At 36.3% G+C, this 24,888-nt stretch overlaps 1 protein-coding gene across 1 annotated transcript in view; it reads right to left on the reverse strand.

Moving 5' to 3' along the window:
- Nucleotides 1-3,869: 3,869 nt before the first annotated feature.
- Nucleotides 3,870-24,888, reverse strand: part of PRODH (proline dehydrogenase 1) — a 69,855-nt gene continuing 48,836 nt past the window's right edge. Inside the window, exons 11-15 of the mRNA XM_072413922.1 lie at nucleotides 21,777-21,923; nucleotides 19,631-19,806; nucleotides 13,357-13,455; nucleotides 10,529-10,617; nucleotides 3,870-7,440 (exon numbers count right to left, since the gene is read on the reverse strand). Coding sequence (XP_072270023.1) covers nucleotides 7,250-7,440; nucleotides 10,529-10,617; nucleotides 13,357-13,455; nucleotides 19,631-19,806; nucleotides 21,777-21,923 — 702 coding nt within the window. The 3' untranslated portion in view covers nucleotides 3,870-7,249. The remainder of the gene's footprint in view (nucleotides 7,441-10,528; nucleotides 10,618-13,356; nucleotides 13,456-19,630; nucleotides 19,807-21,776; nucleotides 21,924-24,888) is intronic.

The following is a 24,888-nucleotide window of genomic DNA, read 5'->3' on the forward strand; positions in this document are numbered from 1 at the left end:
CATTTTCATTAGTGAAGCTTGGTAACCCAGCAAACCTGGAATGGATCTGGTCCAGGATTGAAAACATTTGCTAACAAAATAGCAAATTACTTTAAGTAATCCATTCCAGGTCTGTGGATCACCCAGGTTTTCTTCAATGAAAGTGTATCCTCTCCAGCCTTGAAGAACTTTAATAAATCAGGACCATTGTTTCCACTTCCTGTCTATATAAATGTGCTTTAGTGATGGCTGCGTGCCATTTCTTAAGCCGGGTTACTAATGATGCCAACAGTGAACAATGCCTATGTAATGTGTGTTTGAACATCCACTTGTTGTCTCCATTAGAAGTCTCGGTGACAATGCAAAAATATAATTGAAAGGCAGGTAGGCAGTGAGAAACAAACACTTTTTTAGGCATTTCAAGTTTTAATTCAGGTTTAATTAAGTTTATGTTAGTATTAAAGAAGCAAACCCAATAGAATAGCAATCATAGTGATTGTCACTTTATAAACGTGACAATAGTAGTAAAACAACCAGTGATTAGACGCAAATGCCACTTTAATGAATGGGGTGAATAGAACAGTACCATCATTTCTCTACTCATAATGGAACATTTTTAAAACCTGTCTTAAAAGAATATTTGGGCCCACTACAAACTATTTCTATATAGTTTTAGTTTTGACCTGAATTCCTTTTTTTCTAATCTGTAATACTAATTGTGAAATATTGCAGTAAAGTAATTCTAGTATAATAAGTATGCTTTATGTATTTGTTTTTTATTATTATTGCAATAATTAACAGCATCTTCTGTATATGAGAACAGTTTTTATTGAGAATGGGTTGCCTGAATACACTGATATAATTTGATTATATCAATTTCTCTGCACACTCATACCATCCTACAATATGTTAGGCTTTGGGGCTGAGATACATTTCTACTTCATATCCTATAATAAATAGATTTCTATAAAGAGAACTGGAAGCATGACCTTACTGAAATATTGTCTGCAGTTAAAGCTCTCTCAACCTGTGCTAAAAGTAATTTTGAGCTTGTGAACTGTTAAGGCAATGAAAACGAAATCTTATTGAAGATAAAAGAGAATTGGTTTTTACTGTTAAAGGCTTAATATCTGTTTACAAGACAAGGAATTCTACTTGGATTTCACCTTTACCTTCATATTATAGTATGCCAGGGCAGCATTTGTCTTTAATGTTGTTCTGTTTATAGACTTGGCAATCATTTTTAATCAACAACCACCCGGCCACATAAAGCACCTAACAAGAATAGAGCTTTCATACTTATGTTAGGTGGTGTAGAACAAGAATCCTCCTTGTAATGTCTCTACTGACGGCTAGAAATATCATTCTCTGCATTTCTTTGCAAGAAATTACAGTTTATTGGTTATGAAGGAAGTTAGCCTGTATGCAATCCCCTCTACTCTGCTAGTTCTGTTTTAAGGATTAAAAAAACATAATTTTAAGTCTTCAAAAAAGCCTGATGGATAAAAAACAGATATCAGTACTGATACAGATTGACAGATATCAGTAGTAATTGGCCCAGGTTCAGTCTGGTAAACTTGGGCGTAGAGGAGAATGCCATTGAGGTCTTTAGAGGGCAGAATCTGTTAAATTTTGCCCACGTTAAAGGGGTAGTAGGCAAACCAATGTTAAAAAAAATGCTGGTCACTGTCAAGGAGGAAATATACAAATACAAAAAATATAGCTGGGAGAGGGTTATCACACTGCATCAATGGCACCATTAAAACACATCAAACCTTTTAAACGCATGCTTAGGGAATGCCTTTAGGCATTGAAAGTACACATTTATTTAAGCACATTCTTGGGGAACCACCACTATAAGTAGTATATCCACAGTTCCCTGTAGAGTGGCATGGTGGTCCATAGGAAGAATACCTCTTACAATGATGGCCAGTGGGCAGAATGTCACCCTTACAGATAACCAAAAGATCTTTTGTGTTAGTGGTAACTGACCCAAGAGGTTCAAACTGCTCATTGCTCAAGGAACCCCTAGCAACCTCTGAATGTGAAAATGTGGCCTATGTGTTTTTGAAATGGAAGGAAAGCAAAGTTGAAGCATGCTGCCTTTCCTTACCACACAGCCTAAAACTTGCTCAAAGCAAGTAGAGACCAGGACTAAAGTTGTATAATATAAATGTAAAATAACAGCAACATCAACAGCATACACTGGCAGCACATAAATATACAACATATGATATAGCAGTGTAAAACCGGCATGCAGGAGGACAGTTTTAAAAAGCAAGACTGGAGCTAAATTACTGGAGACTAGAATTGCACAGCACAGACTAGAATTTGCTAAAAAAAACTCAGATATAGATAAGGATATGGTTTTAAAAAGACCAGAAGCAGGATAGTTTTATTTAGGGATAGTAGGACTTATCCATGGGAGGGATTGGGGTGTGCTTTAGGTTAGTGGTATAATGTGGTGTAGTTTAGGAGCACACTTTTCTTGCTGGGAAAGAAAAGCTATGTAAAAGGCAGCAAAGGGCTTGTCTTATCCCAAATACCACTTATTAGACCTTTTTACAATGTTGGACATTGTTTAACGACCATGGAGTGCATTAGATTTTTTTAAAAAAAGTGTATATTATTTGCAAAATAAATTACTAGTCAAAAAATGTTTATGTAGGGTAACAAATACATAACCTTTGTATATCTACATACCTGTGACACTGGATGCATACTGCATAGTTAGTTAGACACAAGATCTGCCTAAATTAACCAGAGTTGAATCCAACACAATTGGCCACTAGGCTGGCTTTATTTTCTGTGGCCCTCTAACACTTTTTTTTTAGTTTTTCAACTGAACTACATTGCTCTGCAGCACATGTGTTGTCACGAGGTGATACACATTGTGATTCCTAAATCTCCATAACTTATCTATATTATCCACATTGAACTCTGGTAAATCATTCCCATTCAAATGCAACACTAAACTGAACCTTAGCACATATATATTTTTCTTTGCACAGCACAATGCACAAGATATCATGCATTGTCTTGTGCTGCTTTGCAGACCATGTGCATTTTGAAGGTGCATGTGCATTTTGGTCAATAGGAAAAAACATAAATGCAGCTATTTGTGGAAAGGAAAGGAAGAGGTTATTGTATTGGGGCATACTTCGAAGACATTAAATCTCTTAAAGCAAAGCTGCTTTTTCACAAAGTTTCACAACTGTTATGTAAAGATTTGTGACATGAGAGGTTGCACTATATGGTTTATTCTCTACACATATGCAGTGTTAAATGATATAGCAAGGATCATATGAAGCACAAATACAAATGACAGCCCTGTAAGCATGCATCATAAAATAATCAGGGAGACCTGCCAGATTCGCTTTGATATTAACATATCAGTCTGTCTGGGCTTATGTGTACATGCCATATTTTAAAATATCCTAAAAAATGCAGTGAAAATCCAACATTAATGTAACTGTGTGTTCTGTCTTTCTTACCAAACTCTTCCCTAATGAGTTTTACAAATCTATTCCCACTATGCTAGTATGATCTTTTATGTGAGTGGCAGTTATTAATAATGGACTGTTGCTCTTTTATTGAATGCAGTCCCTTGTGGGTATTATAGCAGCTGTGTAACTCCTAATAAAACAGATGCTGAAGTAGAATAGTAAAGAATGGGATGAAAACACCTAAAGAAAAAGTGTCTACAAGACTGTCAGGTTTTAATGTCTTCATATGCCAGCTATATTAACTTTAGAACCAACATAAATTACAAGTACCAGATCATACATAATCCCTTTTTGTATCTTATTTTAATGAAGCTTCTGTTTAATAAAAAAAACTTAATATAATGATACCTTCATAGATAAAAAAAAGTAATATAATTTCCAAGGCAGGATTTTAATATTTTATTTATTAAAGATAAACGCATTACATTTTATACAAAATAAACTCTTTACTATAGAATCCCATTTAATTATAAATCATTAGCACAATTAGAGCAACAGATTTCAGTGTTCTATTTAAGCAGCACAAATGTAAAATTCATAATAAATCTGTTTGACAGTCATTTGGGAAAAAATAGGGCAACAGAAAACTCAAAGCTTTCATTACATTAGTTTATGTTCTATACATGAAGTAGAGTGTGTTCCTATAACCAAATAAGAATATATGATAAGTAATAACATGACCAAGACATTTAAAGTTTCAGTGTTTTATATAGATTACAAGGGGATCACCGATATCCATAGAAGATACAGCCCACACAGATACTTTACATGTACAGATGACACAGTAATCACAGAAGGCAGACCTATTTGTTATAATGTGGTGTAATGCAAAATAACAGTAGATATAGGAAAGAGTTTTCTTTGCTATAACTGCAATAAGAGGGCCACTATTGCATTCTCCTTTTGGAAATACTATGACCGTTATGTACAGGCTAACCTGGGGTCAGAACTCCTTATCTTTATCCTTAATCTGGGCCAATGGCTTAAAGTACTTATACCACAGTCAGAATGACAGCCAGGAAACCATGTTTTTTTTTTTTTTTTTTTTTTTAAAGAACAGTCATGAACAACTCTTCTTTACTGCAGAGGTACTTCTGTCCTTCTGTCTGTACATATTGCAGGTACTTTGGCTATGGGCTTTATTCTGTACTTCGAATTGGAGAATGCATATTCTATATATCACTGTCAGATAGCAGATGGATAGACAAGATTTGGGACAATTAACTTCATTTGGATCAAAGGAATACATCTTTATACTGTAACATTTAGCAAATATAACAATACCCAGTTAGTCTGAACAATAAAATCTGACTCCTCTGTACCACAACCAGCAAGTATTACATTTTAAGAGAGGTAACATTGGAGTGCATGCACTGCATTAAATAAGTACATTAAAAAAGACACACAGCCTAACATTATAAATTATTTGTAACAGTGTAGCATACGTAGTCAGCAGTAAAACACTTTGCATATATGTGCTTTCTATTTTATGCATAATAAGCAACCTTTATTGAAGTCCCATTAGATTAGGAAAGCAGGTATGCTTGGGAATGGATGGGTGCAGAATTTGTATACATTTAGAGTGGTGGGTAAATACTGTCCAGTGTCCACACGACCACTGCCCACATCTTCACCTGCCAACAAACAAGAAATATACTGCACTCACCTACAATACCTGTGGGCTGTGGAGGTCTCTGAAACTTGGCCCTGATTTATTAAAGCTCTGCAAGGCTGGAGAGAATACACTTTCATCAGTGAAGCTGGGTTAAACAGAAAACCTCATTAGCCGTTGTTTAGCAAATGTTTTCCATTCTTGACTAGATCCATTGCAGGTTTGCTGGATCACCCAGCTAATAAATCAGGGCCAATGTGTATAGTTACTCATAAATACAAACCCTTCCACATTATATAGATAGCAGTGATTATTTTTAAAATCCCAAATCTGCATTTGACCTTAAAACCTAGAGGTAGAATTTTGCAGCAGAACAGACATGTAAAGTCTTTTTCCTTTTTCTAAGTGCATTGCTTAGTGCATGGCATGTATAGCCAGGCTCTTCGCACTGGGGCCATATGAACTGCACACAAATCAAGGGTTAAAAAGGAGCAACAAGTTACCCTAAAACATTTGGCAGTGGTAAAGAGTATTCTGGACCCATCATTATTAGAAGACAGCAAAGATGCTGCCATAATCTGCAGTGCATGTGATTATGGCAAAAGCTCACCCCCACCAATGAAGTTTACTTCTGTTTTCTGTGAATAGGCAGGATATTATATTATATTTATTCTGTTCACCATCCTTTTAGCAGTGTTGTAGGCCTGTTAAAAAATCTCCTTCATGAAAAGCTCCAGACAGGCCGATAATATCAGTGTTCCAAAAATCACTGCCTGGAAAAGTCCTTTGAACTGCAGTATACTACTGACTGAACAAAAGAGTTTTAAATGAATGGACACAAGGCTTAGTTAGCGAAGGTCACTGGAATTGAATGGGAAAAGACTGGAAGTTTACAGATATATATTTCCATCTCTGAACAATTTATAGCAGCCAATAGCAGCTGTTGATATAAAATGCTAATTAGGCAAAACATATGTTCACAATACTGCCCAACAAAATCTTAACACTGCACATAATCGTGTGTGAAAAGAATAACAGGAACTGTTAAAAGATGTTCAAAAAGTACAAAGCTATCGTAAAGAAACAGATTTAGGGAAATGCTGCTATACGTACACACACTGTAATCTACAGTAACAGCTCAATATCAGGCTTTTACGCTTCTTTATGATAAAGAAGATTTAGGATCCAAAGCATTTCCATGGAATGTATCATATATATGCACAACACATCATGTTATTATTCAAACACCAAAGAATATATTAAACACTGCACAATATTACACTGCTCTTTGCAACAAATGCAGGGTCTGTAAGGATTATATATTGTAGTTGGAAGTCCACACAATGCAAGAAAAGAAAAAGGTAAAGAAAAACTACACTGCAAAGCCTGAATTCACAAGGGGCATCAAGTGGCCACCCCAACCTCATTGGCTGCTCCATGTAAAATGACTTTTTAATTCATAATCTTTAACCAGCTATAAGTTTTTCTACTGTGTTATCACAAAAGTGCAAGTAGCTCTCAGGTAATAACTTTCCTAATTATTAGAGATTTCAATCCTGCCTGGTTGATAATGACCAATCAGAGACTATAACAAAGCTCAATTCTACCACCGAGACCCCCCTTAGGGATAAATGTGTTTGTTTCACACACATGTAACCAGTGTCAAATTTATGTTTTCTTATGGAGTTCATATTAACTTATTCTTAGAACTAGTGCATTGTGATGTATTGGGCGTGGTTGCAAGACTCCATAACAATTACAAATGTTTTCCAGTTATTATTCAACTCTATCAAGCCATCAGATCACTGTAGTTTAAAACCTTGCATCTCTGACGAAAATAAACTTTAAAGTATAGAAAATTCAACCACAATATAATCTGTAATAACATTTGTCTTTTTAAAGAGAGAATTGATTTTTTTTTCTGTAATGTCATGGCAAATAACAATTGCTTTAAAGCTTAAAGACTGGATTTGGTTTAAAACATAACTGCATTGCTTTGGCTTTTGGTTCCATTTAAAAAGCATAAAATATTGCCTATAGTTTTCTTTTTAAAAGCATGATTGGCTATTGGCAAAACTAGTATAAATATTATGCATGCGACTGTCATCCTTGTCAGTTTTCACCACGGAGCTCCACGCTGCCATCTCTCCATCTAGAATCTGGGGGAGTAGAAGAGGTTGCCTGTGAGTAGACGTCTTTTAAACTCCATCCACAGGAGCTCACGCTCTCTCATTGCTCCTTTCATGATGCCACGGTTTTCCTGGGCTCTTCTAGATAGGTATGGCAGAACTTCATTGACAGGTCCATAGGGAACATATTTATAAACAGGGTAGCCTGCTTGGCCTGTCAAAGTAACACACCGACACAACAAAAAAATTAGATGTACCTTTGTATGAATATAGACAGCTGCCAAGAAATCCAGGAACATTGCTAATTTCGGCTATGACTCAAGTGCCACCTAAGGGGCACTAAGAATAAGTTACATGTTGGTTTACAATATCCCTTTAACAGAAATGGATAAGAATATGAATGTTTCAAGAAATTTCCACATCTAGAGGTGTATAAAATAAGTTTAGTGGGAACTGAGCACAAATGACATTCTCTGAAAAACTAAATAAAGCATTACAAAAAAAATACCTGGAATTAGGTTTATGGATATAATATTTTGGATTACATAATAAAAAGAGGATAGTATTGGGTTGGGGTTGGAAAAACAGTTGTTTGAAATTACAAATAGTGGCATGCACCAAAATTTTGCCTAGCACCTAGTTAGGAAAAAAGATTTGGTTTAAAGACTTCATTACAAACTTTAACGGTCAAACATTCTCCTTTACTAGATCCATGACAATTGTTATTATTATTACAACCCTTGCCTAATGGCTAGCCTAGATTCAAACATCAAAAATAATTCAAATGTAGCCAAATTTGCGTCTGCTGAGAAAATTAATGGTTACACGAAAAGACACATACATACTATTGAATTTTTGTGGACACCAGTACTTCGATTTTTTTATTTTGGCTATAGTTATAAAAACATATTGTAAATAAATACAATTTATTATTTATATCCAGCCAGTGGGTTAAGCTTGGGCACCTTATTTTGCTTTTCAGTACCTAATTAGCTGTAAAAGAAGGGTAATCATTAGAGCTGAACAGCCAATGCTTAAATTTACTAGTCTGATTTCTGGGATTTCCTGCATTAGAGACTACAGCAACAGACAGCGTGTCTGAAAAACAACTACAGCAGTGCTCTGGGAATCTTTTGTCATGTATGATAGACACAAATATAAAAACATTTTAAAGCGGAAGTAAACCCAAAAAATAAAATGACACTTACAGTCAGGGAAATAAGTATTTGATCCCCTGCTGATTTTGTACGTTTGCCCTCTGACAAAAAAATGACCAGCCTATAATTGTAATGGTAGGTTTATTGTAGCTGTGAGAGACAAAACAACCACAAAAGAACCCTCAAAAACCCAGTGCTTAAAAGTCAGAGCATGATGTGCATCGTAATGAGTGAAATAAGTATTTGATCCCCTATCAACCAGCAAGATTTCAGGCTCCCAGGTGTCTTCACTGTATGCAGGTAACGAGCCGAAACTAGGAGCACCCTCTGTAAGGGAGTGCTCTTAATCCAAGCTTGTTACAGTACCTGTATAAGACACCTGTCCACAGAAGCAATCAATCAGATTCCAAACTAGCCACCATGGCCAAGACCAAAGAGCTGTCTAAGGATGTCAGGGACAAGATTGTAGACCTACACAAGGCTAGACTGGGCTACAAGACTATCGCCAAGCAGCTTGGTGAGAAGGTGACAACAGTTGTCACGATAATTCGCAAATGGAAGAAACACATAACTGTCAATCTCCCTCGGTCTGGGGCTCCATGCAAGATCTACACTCGTGGAGTTGCAATGATCATGAGAATGGTGATGAAGCAGCCCAGAACTACACGGGGGAACTTGTCAATGATCTCAGGGCAGCTGGGACCATAGTCACCAAGAAAACAATTGGTAACACACTGCGCCATTAAGGCCTAAAATCTTGCAGAGCCCGCAAGGTCCCCTGCTCAAGACAGCACACGTACATGCCCGTCTGCAGTTTGCCAGTAAACATATGAATGATCCAGAGGAGAACTGGGTGAAAGTGTTGTGGTCAGATGAGACCAAAATTGAGCTTTACCAACTCAACTCACCATGTTTGGAGGAGGAGGAGGAATGCTGCCTATGACCCCAAGAACACCATCCCCACGGTCAAACATGGAGGTGGACACATTATGCTTTGGGAGCGTTTTTATGTTAAGGAGACAGGACACCTTCACCCCATCAAAGGGACAATGGAGGGGGGACATATACTGTCAAATCTTGGGTGAGCACCTCCTTCCCTTAGCCAGGGCATTGAAAATGTGTCATGGATGGGTATTCCAGCATGACAATGACCCATAACACAGAGACAAGGCAACAAAGGAGTGGCTCAAGAAGAAGCACATAAAGGTCCTGGAGTGGTCCAGCCAGTCTCCAGACTGGTTGATAGGGGATCAAATACTTATTTTACTCATTACAATGCACATCATGCTCTGACTTTGAGCACTGGGTCTTTGAGGGTTCTTTTGTTGTTACTCTGTCTTTCACACCCACAATAAACCTACCATTACAATTATAGACTGGTCATTTCTTTGTCAGAGGGCAAACATACAAAATCAGCACGGGATCAAATACTTCTTTCCCTCACTGTACCTTTAAACCCGCAGATCAGTCTGTCTGTCGGGAGATTTCCTCTATCGGGTCCCGCATCACCCCCGTATCTGTCTTCAGCCTGGTGCAGAGGAAGTGCAAGGCGGCGCCATTTTCTCCTCTCTTCTTAATGGTTCTTTCTTCATTATCCGATCTCGCGCTGTGCTGGCCCGGGATCGGGTGACGTAGATTGGGGAAAAAAAAACTTGCCAATTTCTTGCGCCTTTTCCTTATTGATGAAAGGGCTCCTTCTGCGCCTACCCGAACATCTCAGGCATGCACAGAAGGTGCCCTTTCATCAATAGGGCTCAAGAGCCTTCCAGGATGCGTGATGTAGGTATCCCAGAATGCTCTGCGCTCCTATTCATTCTTGATCGTCTTGGTGATCGAGAATTAAGGGGACAGTGCGGCATTTTTATTTTTATTTTTTTAAAAAGGTGTTGCATTTAAAAAAAAAAAAACAGTAAAACTAAATTTTTACTTTTTTTTTTAAAGGGTTGTATAACCCCTTATGTAAAGTGAAAATTCTGAGTTTAGGTACGTGTTAAAAAGTAAAAAACTGTAAGCTAAACAATTAACTCGAAGATAAATTGACCTAAAACCTTTTTAGTTTTCTATTAACATCAGTGAAACAGAATGAAACATTTTATATACTTTAAGAGGGTAATGTGTTATAATAAACTATAAATTAACACTTACCAAGAGGAAAGCTTATTTGGTCACACATGCCAAGCAGTTGTCCAAAGTATACTTTTTTTTCTTCAGGATAAATGCCCAATTCATTCATTCTATAATGAATAAAAAAACTTGTTTTTAGCACATACAACCATATGCATAGAACTTTAGTTTCGATATTAGCAGGTTTAGACTGTAAAGAATAGCAGTGAGTGGTCATATTCGATTATTTAGTGCAGAATACCCCAAAGGAATGTACAATCTTTATGTAGGAAAACTAGAAAAATATAAGTCCACAAAAAATACCAAAAACAGTTTTTAAAGCGGTCTATGTACTATGGCTAAGCTACACATACACAGGAGGACCACTGTCTGAAGTTATTTTAGATTCTCAAAAGTAGACAAATGAATGTGGATTTTAGAATCTAGCAAATCTAATTTAAAATTATTATTAGGTTTTTATGCAGCTGAATTGAATAATCAATGCATTACAAATACAAAAAGAATGTTTTATCCAGAATTACCTAACATATCAGAAAGCTAAAAAAGTTAAAGTCCAAAATGACTAAATACATGAATGAATTGTGAAGTGAATTAGTCATTATCTATATAGTTCAATCATCACCAGCAGGATACATTTGTCACAAGATAATACCAACTTCTGTTAAAGATGGGGTCACCAGTGTCAGGTCAGGCACCTGAGTTTCAAGTCAATGGCAAGCACCACAGGAATTGAATACCACATAGCCTAACCAATGTGTTTCCTAATCAGAGACTACACTCTTGCTTTAACTCTGTGCTGTAGATTGTGCAAAAAGATTTTTAAAAACTAAAGTAATGCTGACTTTATTGCAGCATTGGGTACACCAGGCTCATTAAACCAACCATGTTATTACGTATTCAGCAAAGTATAATGAAATTTAGAAAGCACAGGGTGTAGAGTATGCAAAGGGAAATAATTCTAAAGTAGCTGTGTTGTACCTGATACATCAGGGCTGACACATTAACAAGAAATGTGGCTACAACATTTGTCCAACATTGTTTGAGTAATGAGTCTGTAAGCAGTTTCCGTCACAGTATGAAGATAATATTAGCATAAGATAGATGCACTACCTTTTTACATGTATTTTACAGTGCACCTAAACAGATTTATAGACCAAGCATCATGAAGGATTACCAAGAAGAAAAATATAAAGAGAATTTAAAAATCTTCATGTAGACTCAAAGTAATTTCAGAGAATGGAATACAGCAATCTGTAAATCTTTGTATCTCTGTAACATCATGCATTTTAATGACTTATTTTTCTATATGAAACAGAAAATAAAAACAAAATGTCCTCATTTTAATAATATATTTACCAGACATCAACACTTTATTCTGCAGGTCTCCAATGCTGTGAAAGGAACCCTTGTGTGCATGACTTTCACTGTCCTAATAGGTAAAGGGCTACCACTGAAATAGATTTATTGTGTAATAGAAAGACATGATGTGTCTATGGACCAACGGGTCTTTGTGTTTTATATTACAACTATGGAACTCCGTGTTTATATAGAATCACATAGGGCATTTCCTTTCATACGTCGATCCAGAATTACATTTGTGTTCTAGTCTAGCAATGCATATGTGTGGTAAACTTAATGCAAACCTGCTTTGATTTTTTTAATCAGAGAAGAACAATTGGGAGAAAATGCCTTGTGTCCTAAAATTAAGCCTTCTTTTACATACTGCATAGCCCATTTTGTCCTCTAGTATGTTTAGCAATGCTGCTCCACACTGTGACCTGTATTTTCTTGCCGATATATAAATTAACATAGCAGATAACCCCATGATAGGAGACGACATGGTCTAAGCAGGTCATGTGATTGGCAATATTTACAGATTTTTCTTCTTTAACCCTTCATTGTAATAATGTTCTGAGTGGTTGTGGTTAAAATATCTCCTGGAGCATGGACTTCTGTGAAGGTTTTTCACATGGTGGCTCTGAGGTTAGCACTCTGGCCTTTGCAGTGCTCGGTCCCAGGTTTGAATATTAGCCAGGCCACTATTTGCATGGAGTTTACATGTTCTCCCGTGTTTGTGTTGGTTTCCTCTGGGTACTTGGGTTTCCTCCCACATACCCAAAACAAGCAGTGAGGTTAATTGCTCCCCCCTTCCCAATTGGCCCTAGACTGTATTCTAGACAGCTGACTATAGTTGGGACATTAGATTGTGAGCCCCTTTGAAGGAAAGTTAGTGACATGACTATAGACTTTGTAAAGCGCTGTGTATTATGTTGACACAATATAAATACTAGTTAATAATAATAATAATTTTATCTGAATTTTATCTTCAAAACATTGTGTCAAACTGGCATACTAAAAAGTGACAAAAATAAAGTAAAGTGCAATCTAAATTGATATTATTATTTTATTATTATTATTATTATTATTATTATTTGCGTGGGTTGGACGCTTGGGAGGAAATGACTGTGGAGAAATAATTTTGCTTGGTGACATATATTCAGGAAAATAAATTCTGGATGAAATTGATCAGAATGGTTGGCAATTTTGGTCTACTGATTTTTCCTTGCACATGGATAAGTACACTATTTATTGCTGTTAAGGGTTAGCAAGTGCTAGCATGATATGTATTTAACAGGATAAATGTATGTGTGTCAGTGAAAAGAAATGTTTTACAGTTATATTTTTATTGTTCATGGAGCAGGACATTGCGACTACAACTACTTTTCAATTACTAGCAAATTACTAGGCTTTATAAAATTCATAAGCCTCTGCTCTAGGGCTTTTTTTGAATGAAATTCTGCAGGTAGTGAATTATATAATTCTATATTGAATAGTAAGAGAAATCTTACCTTTTCATAGTAAATTTCACTGTGTCTTCATTGTGAGAGGCTACCATCACATTTGCTTTACGATTGTGCCGGATCTCTTCTAAGACATAATCAAGGCATCTGCTCAACAAAGAAAGCATAATGAGTATGTAGAATGGCACCGGTGATTTACAGAGGAATCATACAATGGACAAGATGATGTGGGCATCTATCCACGATTATTATAACAGCCTTCGAGGAAAAAAGAAATTTCTATTACTTGTAGCACAATATCCTTTGTGCATTGGTATTTTTTATGGAAAGTCACTTTCAATAGCTAGATCCATTTTGGGAAGCTTTAAACATATTTATCAAATGTCATCCCAATGAATAATTTATTCATTTAAAATCAACTCTTCATACCTTTGTTGCTTGATACAGAATCATTAGGTGAACAGTACACTGTATGACTTCCTAGATCTTTTTTGCTCTGGTGCACAAATAAATCCAGAATAAAATACAAAATATAATGTAAACACAAACTTAGTGTAGGCACAGTTGGGTAGGCTAGCACTGTGCTACAGTGATTTACATATACCCGAAAATGACAAGACCAAGAACAACAATTACCCATGCCACGTCTGCATATTACCTATACACTGTTTGTATAGTTTCCAACTATATTAAGCAACCCCTGTTTCCCACCAATGGGCCATGAGGTATATTTGAAGAGTATGTTCCTATACCAGAACACTGTCATGGCAAGACGTTCCTCTACTCCCTCATAGTAGGGCAAGACACTATCTGCAGGGGATTCCTCTGGGCACTCTGGTTTCCCCCAACATCCCATAAGCATGAAGTGAGGCTAATTAGCTTCCCTCAAAAAAATGGCCTTAGACTGTGGTAATGACGTAATATTAGGGCAGTAATATAATATTTTGAGCCCATTTGCAGGACATGAGTAGGTGATATGACTTTGTAAAGTTCAGCATAATATGTGGGTACCATATTAAGTTCAGCATAATATGTTGGTGCCATATAAATACAAGTTATTAATATTAATAGGAAGCTTTACAGACTCAAACTCATTAAAGTTTTTTGAGTCACCTGCATAAAATAACTTTCTAAAGCCAACACAATACTACTTTCTCAAGCAGACAGCGATTATGTTCTTCACATAGACATAGCAACCCAACCAAGCTGTCCGACCTTTCAGTGTGTTAAAGAGAAACTTCCTCACAGAGCACTGATGTACCTTTGCTGGCAGCTATGTCACTACAGGTAACAGTACTGCCATAACTGCCTACATTACTAGTAACCCTATTTTCCAGTACAAGATTTCAGCTTCAGCTTCCTAAATCCAGAACTGTTAACTTGCAAGTTTGGTGATGAAACAACCTTAGATGTTGGAATGTAATGCGAGTGAAGAATTAAAGGCTTTTTGCTTGTGAAATACACAACTTATAATAGTGCAGCTTTACTACACAAAATGCAGAAATATATAAAAAATATGTAAACTCCGATGCACACTACACAATAGATAAACTACAATGCACATCATTGGACTGGGCAAAAACAACCAAAAGTACATGCACATTCAGCAACACCATTCATAAGGTTTATTAAATCTAAATAGTAGGGACATGGTTCTTGTGGCCTTTTAAAATGGAGAATTTAGATTTATGATTACAAGGAATAAAAGACTTTCTTGACATTCCTAATCATTTTCCTATTTTATGTACTGCTCTATACATTTTATTGTAATACAACAAGAAAACATATAAAATCAGAACAGTACCTAAAATGGGAAAATGATCAAGAACACGAACACGTCTATTGAATGAATCTGGTAGCCCTTGTTGAACAGAGAACAGAAAGACCTAAAAGATGAAGGTCTGCCAGTTTGCTGCTTTTCCCTTCTTGGCTAGCGAAGACATACAGTTTGCTGTGCTGAAACTAATCCAGAATTCATTATTACCAAGCTGTAATAAGCTATTCTCTCTTCTGTCTGTACGTGTTGTAAAGCATATGTCCTAAACTTCCAAACAGAATGTAAAGCACGCCCTTGTTCATGATAAGAGTACTAGAAGTGCTTGCAGAGTGTAAAATAATTAGTACAAATGGCAAATACTGCAGATTACAGCTTTCTAACAAGCCTATTAGTGTTTTATGGTCCGACGGTGTTAAACTGTACCTCTAGTTTAAACAAAAGAGAGCTATAATCCATATTCTATATTAGAATAAAACCAACACTGCATAATTTCATGCAAAACATCTTAGATAATTTTCATTTGCATAACTCACATTTAAATAGCTTACATTATAGAGAGGATCAATTGTACAAGAGACAGGCAGGACTTCCTAAAGGAAACCTTTACTGTGAAAGATCCATACGGGGCTGCCATTACTAAGGTACCTTTCTAAAAATACTAGTTATCGGGCTGCAGTTTAAAATGCTTTAGTAGTAGTTTGGGAGTCACTAACTCAAAATATTCTCTGTTCCTTGATTGCATACTTTTCAGGGGTCACAAATTTAAGAGATCAGTAATATTACATACTACTTTTTTTTAGCTTTTTTATGTCTAAGTTTTGCAAAAATGTACGCAGATTCATGCTTTACTCAGAATACAACAAATCTATTGCTCTATTGCTTTAATTATTATTCATTTCCGAAAAGGGAGGGCTAGGCTTCATTATAACCAACTGGTAAAATCTTGGTGTTGTAATAGGAAAAACCATTAACCTAAGCTAATACCTCACCAAATTTAAATTATATTCCTGGGGGCTGTTCTTTACATAAACAATGTATAGAGTAAAAAAACACCACAGGGATACCATAAAAACATTTTCCTTTTTTCTTTTAAAGCTGCCACAGTCCAAACAATTGAAAATAACATGAGTTTGTAATATTCTTTATATTTGAAGGCCATCAGCATGATGAAAAAGTGACCTGCAAATATACCAAAGCCAGTCACATGACAGCAACTCAATGCATTTAGGCATGTTGACATGGTCAAGACGACTTGCTGAAGTTTAAACCAAGCATCAGACCCGGAAAGAAAGGTGCTTTAAGAAACTTTAAATGTGGCATGATTATTGTTGCATGACAGGCTGGTCTCAGAAAATGATGATCCACTGGGATTTTCACATCCAACCATCTTTAGGATTTTCAAAGAATGCCCAAAAATGGGAAAATATGAGTGTACACGTGTATACACACACAAAACGCATTTAGAAAAAAGGGAAAAAGAGATGTAAAAGGACAGTGACCATTACCCAACACTTTGCCCCCGCTAAGATAATACAAACTGAATGCCATGTTCTTTTTTTGTGAAAGTCTGTAAAAAACATACACTTTAAGAGGGCTATATAGAAAATATGTCATGTAGGATTCCCGCAATAATTGGCAGACAATCATCTACCTGAATTTTAAGAAATTTGCCCATCATTTCCAGATGACTTGCCCTAAATAGTTTCACCCAATAGGAGATTCATCCAACAGTAGCTGCATTCAATATAATAACTTGAAAACCACATAACTGAGAAAACAACAGCGGCTAAATACAAATACCAAAAGAGCTTTGGTCATTCGGGCACTGTTTTAAAGATGATTTGCGTAATGCGGTGGCAAATGGGTAAATCTTGTTTGTTACTGAAATCTCTCTATTATGTTGTATGTGACTGCTGATGGGTAAATATGGTCAAATGTGATCAGCAAATCAGCTGTAAAAACAAGAAGCACACTTTGCAAAATACAGATATCAGGCAAATCATAGCAAATCATTTATAAATAGATCCTTAAGCAACTTTCTTTAGTTGGCCTCTAGACTATGCTGCCAGAAATTACTGGCAAAATTTGTGGTAAGCAAACAAGGGAGAAAGTCTTTAAAGACTGGGATAATATCCCTCTGTATTTTACTAGATTGTTGTAATCCTTGCTAAAATTTGGTGTAAATGAGTTGAAATGAAATAGAAGAGTCTCTTTTATCCTGGTATAAATGAGTCCCTATGAATGTCATTTCCCCCAATATTAACATACTGTACCATCAAATAAAGACAAAACATTGTATTATAAGTGACCTTTTGACTTGGAAAGTTAACAACTATTAAAGTTTTTCTACATCCCTTCTTTTAGTTCAGAATATTTCATTCACTTCAAGGGATAAACCAAGCCAATGAGAAAATGTTATGCCACATAAAAGTACTGCAAAAATTGGATGCTGTATTATGCTAATAAGTAATTTACTCATCACACTTCTATTCAAATGTGTTCTCATACAGCTGGCTGATTAACTGAGCAGTGTGCAACTGGACGGATTCTTGGCAGTTTGATACAGTTTTTTTTTATTTATCTGGCAAAGATTTTGGCTGAATCTGTGTAAAGCAAAGTATATGCTTGACATTTAGAGTCTGTTGTTGCCTTAAGCTATTCTGGAAAGGAAAAGGGATGAATTTAATAAAGTAATAAAAAAAATGGGATATAAAAAAGGGGTAAAAGTAATGTAAAAAATAATTGGTGTGGCGACTCATTTAGTAAAGATATAATAGCTTCTATTTAAGTGCAAAACAAAAATGTCATTACATTATAAAAAATTACAACTAATATTATCCTTGTTGGCAGAATGTAGATGTTAATTGCAAAAACTATACATACGAAATATATTAGGCAACTTTATCAAAATGGCAAGAACTGATATCAGGCAATGTTAAAATGGCTTGGAAATTTGTTTAATAGGCTACCACCCAAAACAATTACCTATCCAGCTTCCACTGTACCTTAGACATGTATTGCTGGGCATCCAATGGGCCCCATGTTCTATTTATTGGAATCTGCTTCTACTGCTGATATTTAGTAACCTATTTCCAAACAGTAAGCCCACAGTTCTGTTGGTCAAGTTTTCGTCTTATTAGGGATAGACACCCAACATGACCATGTAACTGGGGCAAAAAACACACACAACTAAAAAAAAAAAAAAAAAAAGACTTTATATTCCCTAGACCCGACATTCATGTAATCTTCACACTGCTGCAGAGCTTTACTGGCAGAAGAATCTTCAGACTTTCCCAGTGTGCTAGGTGCTTACCTCCCCTGCTTTACACTACAATTGCTCCCACCAGCCCCACGTCACTACAAGAGAGCAAGGATTTTCTGTGCCAGACCAAATAAGTATAAAGTGTCTTCCTTACCAGGTAATATAAGTTTACGTCTTTTTATATCAGCTGTAGGATTGTTTAAAAGGTGTGATTTGAACTGGTGTTATAAGAACAGTTGTAACAGAAAGGTGAAAATGGGATTAAGCAGACCTCAACTATTTGAATTTCAAGTATGATTACTTGAAATCCTGTAAAACCATATTTTTCTCCATCGTCCACCGTCATATCATCTCAAGCTTCCAAACTACACAGCCTCTTTTCAGCAACTGACTCCCTCCTAAACCCCACACCTGCTCCCCTACAATTCTGTCCAAGACATAACTACCTACTTTAAAAATAAAATCGTTAGAAGCAGATATGATTTTTTGATCTGCTTTTGACACGGTTGATCACCCCTTCTAATTCAAACCACGAACCAACCATTGGTATCAATGACACTGCTCTATCTTGGTTTGCTTCCTTTCTGTCTGACTGCTTCTTTCAAGTCTTTTAATGGTAATTCCTCCTTTCCCACTCTCCTCCCTGTTGGTGTTGCCTCTAACCACACTCTTCCCTCCAACAACCTACTACTGACTTCTTCACTCATATCCTCGTCACATGCACAACTCCAAAGAATTTTCTAGGGCTTACCAAACTCTCTGGTACTCTCTTCTCCTTCCATGAAGCTTGCTCCTTTATTTTGCACTTTTAAAAGAACACTGAAAACCCATCTTTTCAAACATGTCTACCCGTCTTCTTCTGTCTCTTAAACACTACTTACTCACCATTACATATCCCTAATCCTATTGTGTGTTACATACTTCACCTCTTAGATTGTAAGCTCTTCTAGGCAGGGTCCTCCCAACCCGTATTATTGTTTGTATCGGTCTGTCATTTGAAACTCCTATTATATGTACAGCTTTGGGTAAAACGTTGATGCTATATAAATACTGTTTAATTATAATAATAATCATATTATTAATATTAATAGCTTATTGTTCATTAACAGTTTAAATAACTTACATATGGGTTTTACTTTTTTTGCACTACAGATGTATGCAACTGTTATTTGAAACATTTACTTTATTTTTTGTCCACTGTAAATTATATTTTACAGTAGTATCATAATTATTACCAGTAACATTTTACCTACAACCTTAAAATTATTATTCTGCACACATACCTATGATACATCTCGTTGGTTTTCTCATAAGTGGGATTGATTGGGTCTTCATAGCCAACCTCGGCTGCACGACTTCTTTCTTGCTGCATATAGGCCCCTCTGACAAGTTTAGCTCCAAAATGCCAACCTTCTCGCCGCGACAACTCTACATCAGCTGTCACGTTGTCATAAGCTTCCTAAAAGCAAGGGGTAAAAATTCATTTTTAAGTCATACCTTTACAGGCAATTTGAAAATATATATTTATGCACAGGGACCTCAGGATTAGGACTTTTTATTGCAGTATGTACTCTAAATCACTATGTACATTAAGGTTTACTGATTTATTACAGTAAAGGGGGTTAAATGCAAAGTTCAGTAACCAATCATGCATCTGTGAAAAGAGAATGTTTGTATGGACTACTGCACTTTATTTTTATGTTTTTTTTTTTTACACAGACTGAATTCAATAGTATATGTATAAAATATTGTTTTCCTGAATTTTAACAAGGAATTGTTGTTAGCTAAGCATATTCATAACCCCTCAGCTTCACAGAGTGCACTTTAATGAGGTTGTTCTTGATAAGCCTGTGTTAGCTTAGCTCCCATCTGTTCCCTATTTAAAGCCAGATCTCTGCACCTCTGTCCTCCTCAGTTGTCACTCTTACAGACCTCTACACTAAACCTTGCATATGATAAAACATATACTTGTTATTCTGAAAAGCCAGTGTAAGAAAAAAACACTAGTGGGTTTTATTTTTGTGCATATTGTTTTTTTTTCACAGCCTGCACAACTATGGGTGTATATTTTGTCCACCTAGTTTGTGTTCCAAGGTATCCCTCCTACTCATCTCGGAATGTTGGGAGATACGGGTTAAAATGGGTCAAAGATAGCTGGAAAAATTAAGCAATTCTAATGAGGGATCAACAAAACCTTTAAGAGCCCCTTTTCTGCACCTCCTTTATTTAGCTTGAAAAGTTATTAGAATTATCTAGGGGGCTTTTGAATGTAAACCATTCTATGATTAAATTAATTTCCTGCAGCTTAGGTAAACTGTTCTGCAAAACAAGGTGGATAAGTTTCCTTTTACACATTTTTAATGTAGTGGCTCAGAAATACATTCTTTCAACTTAATTAGTACTTTATGAAGGTGAAATAATCTAAAACACAAACAATACTTTATGAATTTCTCAGATCTCAGATGATTGTCAGGAGAATTCATATTGTTCCAAGTGTACTTAATCAGGTACCAAGCACTATCAAGTTATTAGTTTGCATGACGAGATGTTTAGGAAGGTTGTGGGAAATGTGTGGGGTGATTTCAAGGGGAAACCCCAAATTAACATCGAAATTATCTATTGAAAACAGGACATGCCTTAAATCCGTGGTCGCCAACCTTTTTGACCATTAAACTCACGGGCTCCAGACTGCCCATGCATGGGGCATGTCAATCAAAGGGGAAGAAACTGCCTGAAACTGCCTGAGTGACGTCATGATGCCAGAACCCATCCTCTCTCCCATCACATGTCTGAGCTTGCGATGGGAGAGTGGGTGGGTTGTGTCCAGAGACACAACCTGCCAACCGCCCTGAGCCTACAATCCGTACGGAAGACCTGTTCCACCGCTTTGGCCTTTTCCTGATTCCGCTGGGGGCGCAATGGCCAGAGCAGCGGATCACCAAAATGTTCTCGCTGGCCACCCGTTGTGACCGCTTCTTTACATTACATGCTATACAAGGTAAAAATAAATACTACAACATGTTTTAAAACCCATGGGTAAGATATTGCAACAATATGGTTTTCTTTTAGGGTTATGGCATTAATCCAGCGTTTGCATACTAAACAGTCATTTTCAATTTTTTAGGCTGCCAATGTAAACCACAGACATAGCTGTAATTAGTGACAGCCAGTGTAGGCTGCAATGGATACTTGTTATGTGTTACATTAGCAAGCTTTTCAACTAACATTACAAAAACATGTTCAGAAAAAAACAAATCAAGTGAAAGGCCTTAAGTTAATGCAGATATTTCTTTTGATCAGACAGCTGAATGTATTCTGGAATTTGCATCAAAGTAATCCTAGCGTATGCCAGCTCGTAAATTCCACCATATCTTTATTCTGCGCTGTTGTGCGTGCAGCAGTAATCATTATTGCTCTGGAGCCTCTCACCTTTAAGTAGCACTGGTACGTGTTGAAGATAATGGGATTGTCCTTGTTAAATTTACGCTGCATTTCCAATGTCAGACGGCTGATTGCAGGTTGGAAATAGGTCTGTTCTGCATCAACCATCAAGCGAACACCTGTTTCCAAAGCTTTCTAAAATACAAATTACAGGGTACAATAAAAGGCACTGCATGCGTTATTGGAATAATAGAAGGGAAACTGGGCTAAAAGATCACAAATGAGAAAAGCACAACATACAATGCTCTAAACCAAAATGACCCGTGTCAAAAGACTTTCTTCTATTGCTGCTCTGAGGGTAGACCTGACCCCACTTTACATATATTGTTCCGTTATCAAGTCAAATATTTAAAAATGCATCTAAAAGTCATCTCTATGTCACAATACAAACCTACGCACAAATACAATACACAAAAAAAAAAATCTTTAAATCAACACGGACTTAAGGAAAACTGTAGATCATATTGTTATATTTAAATAATCGATACAAGGAATAAGCACATAACAAAATACAATCTTTAGAGTGGGTAACAAAATTACCTACACATAAAGTACCAAATTGTAACTGATCGTGCTTGGATCTGGTAAGCTTGTATTGTTTCTGAACAGGTATATGTTCTTTATCCAGGGTTGGTGTAGGGGAGCTGCCAGTGACAGTGTTTTTACAGAGGTTCACCAGTGGCCCATTAAAGATATTGTGATGGGTCTGAATAATCTGCAGCTATGCTTCTGTCCAGCATATTGAAATATTGTTATTGGAAGTACTTCTACACTACAGGTTACCCCACAACATCAGAGGTAACCTCCCAGTTACCCCAATGGACACTAGTACCAGCATCTTTTGTTATGCCTTGCATATTAGGCTGTGTTTCAGTATTCCTGTTACAGAATACCATTCCATTTTACGAGAAATAAAAGAAACAGACCTTTTATAATTTGCAAGCTAAAGTCTTTCTTCTCCATGAAGGTGAAAATTAAGTACCTGCTCTAAATCAATTTGGTTTTAAGAAGCAATAAAAGCCTCTTTTAAAGCGGCTGATAACTTATGGCACAAACAAGTGGCTGATATTGTTTTTCATCAAACTTCAAAAGAACGTGTTTGTTTGCACTTCATTATGAAAGATTACATTTCAGCACTGATGCATTTATTTAAATTAGTGCTTATTAAGGGAATTCAAAGACTTCCTGATATAGATGGCATTTCTTAGGGCTGTTCCTACCCTTTTAGATGTGTGAAATATTGTAGCATTGATTTACGGTACAATCCTAGCCATGAACTATGCAGCTCATCACAGTCCTGCTGGGCTTAAATATTAATGAGTCTTGTAGAGTCTTCTAATGCTGGTTACTGGCCATTTTTTTTCTTTTACCAGTTTCACATCTATACACACAAACATATAAAGGAAAAACTATTACATAAAATAGGCAACCTTAAAATGTACTAAAATATTAGAGATACGTGTTACGAGATTTACTGTTTTTGAATAGTTTATGTGACTTTTTTGGTCCTTTAAAAAAGTAAATTATGTATGTCAGTAGGCTCAGAAAGGGAAACTAACAGAATGAATTGCCTAAAGGCATTTTGTAAGCCTATGATATTAATTAGCTGTGGTCAATGTTGCTCCATAATGTTTTTACAAATAATGTTATTTTTGGTATAGGTCAAAAAATTCAAATAATGAAATGTTTCAAACATTACCATAATGCAAGGGCAAAAAGACAAGAAAATGCTATATTTTGTGCCTGCACTTATGGCTGTCAAATAAAGGAGTTTATTTAGCAGAGTAAATTATCACTCTTAAAAGAAGAATTCTCTTTCTGCAAAGTTAATTTTCACCAAGCATCAGTATCAATATTCAGCAGTATCCTTTGCTGCAAGATAATTCACTTCGCTAAACAAACAGCTTAAACTTTGTAAATCATCCCCAATTCATCAACACTTGACTTATACCTGGTTTTGGAAACAGATCTTCAACAAATTAGAAAACATATTTAAAGAGGACATACTATAATAGAAATATGTGAGCGGCCTATGCAGAATATAAATGTCAGCGGCCCTTGGCTAACCCTTTACATGGTTGACTCTACATAATGACATAAGCCCAGTTCCTGTCACTTTGCAGCCAATCTGGGAGTTAGACAAGGACAGTGGTCATTTTCTGGCTATGACAACATCACTATACCTGTCATTTACTTTAAAAGTTCTCTGAAAATATTTGCCAAAGCCTCCACAGGTGCAGCTGTGGGTGCAGAGGGTAAAAGAAATTAAAATTATATAGAGCTCACTTCTGCAATTAGGGGAACTGAATTTCTCCAACACATGGTATTACTGGAAGCAATTCCTATCCTCTCCAGATAATGGAAGCCCCCTGGACCCACCAAAGATTCTGCAGAGACCCTGTTTACTATTAAACAGTATTGCCCCAGGGCTACTTTGTAAAATACTGGAGAATGGATCCCCCCCCCCTTCACTGTCTCTACCATTCTCCCCCTTCCCAGTATCCCTGTCCTTGTTGGTTTAGGTGTGTGGTATGGTATTGTAATGTAGCATTCCTGTTTGTATATATAAAAGCATTATATCAGAGCTGGAGCAGATTATCCTTTTGTAGGCACTTCAAGCGCCATATCTTTTTTGATGCCTACAAGGCACCAGGCTTGGTGAATCAATCTGAGGAATATAGTAGAGGGATAAGTACGAGGTCTGACCCGGTTCAGTTTTATTAGCTTTCTGTACTCTTTTTTTTTTTACTGTACAAGTTCTCATAGATAAAGATTGTTTTATAAAATAAATAAATGAATAATTTCAATGATTGCTCATTGTTTATTTGTCTTTAGTCCCTGGAACCGATCACAAATGATTGTTTCCAGTGACAAAAACAATCAGGCTGCATAAACACGTTCAATTTTTGCTGCTGGAGACAATCATTTGTGATGTTTCACTATCTAATGTAAACATAATTGTCCCAAGTTCCTCTCTAATTAGTCTGGGAATGAAGGTGACCGTGCTAAAAAATGAAGGATAAAAAGAAAAAAAAGTGGAAAGTTGTGGCTCTCATACTTCTATCAAATGAGTAGCTTTGTACAGCTGCATAATACCTCT

The sequence above is a fragment of the Pyxicephalus adspersus genome, chromosome 6, assembly GCF_032062135.1.
Source record: "Pyxicephalus adspersus chromosome 6, UCB_Pads_2.0, whole genome shotgun sequence".
In the NCBI taxonomy this organism is placed as follows: Eukaryota; Metazoa; Chordata; class Amphibia; order Anura; family Pyxicephalidae; genus Pyxicephalus; species Pyxicephalus adspersus.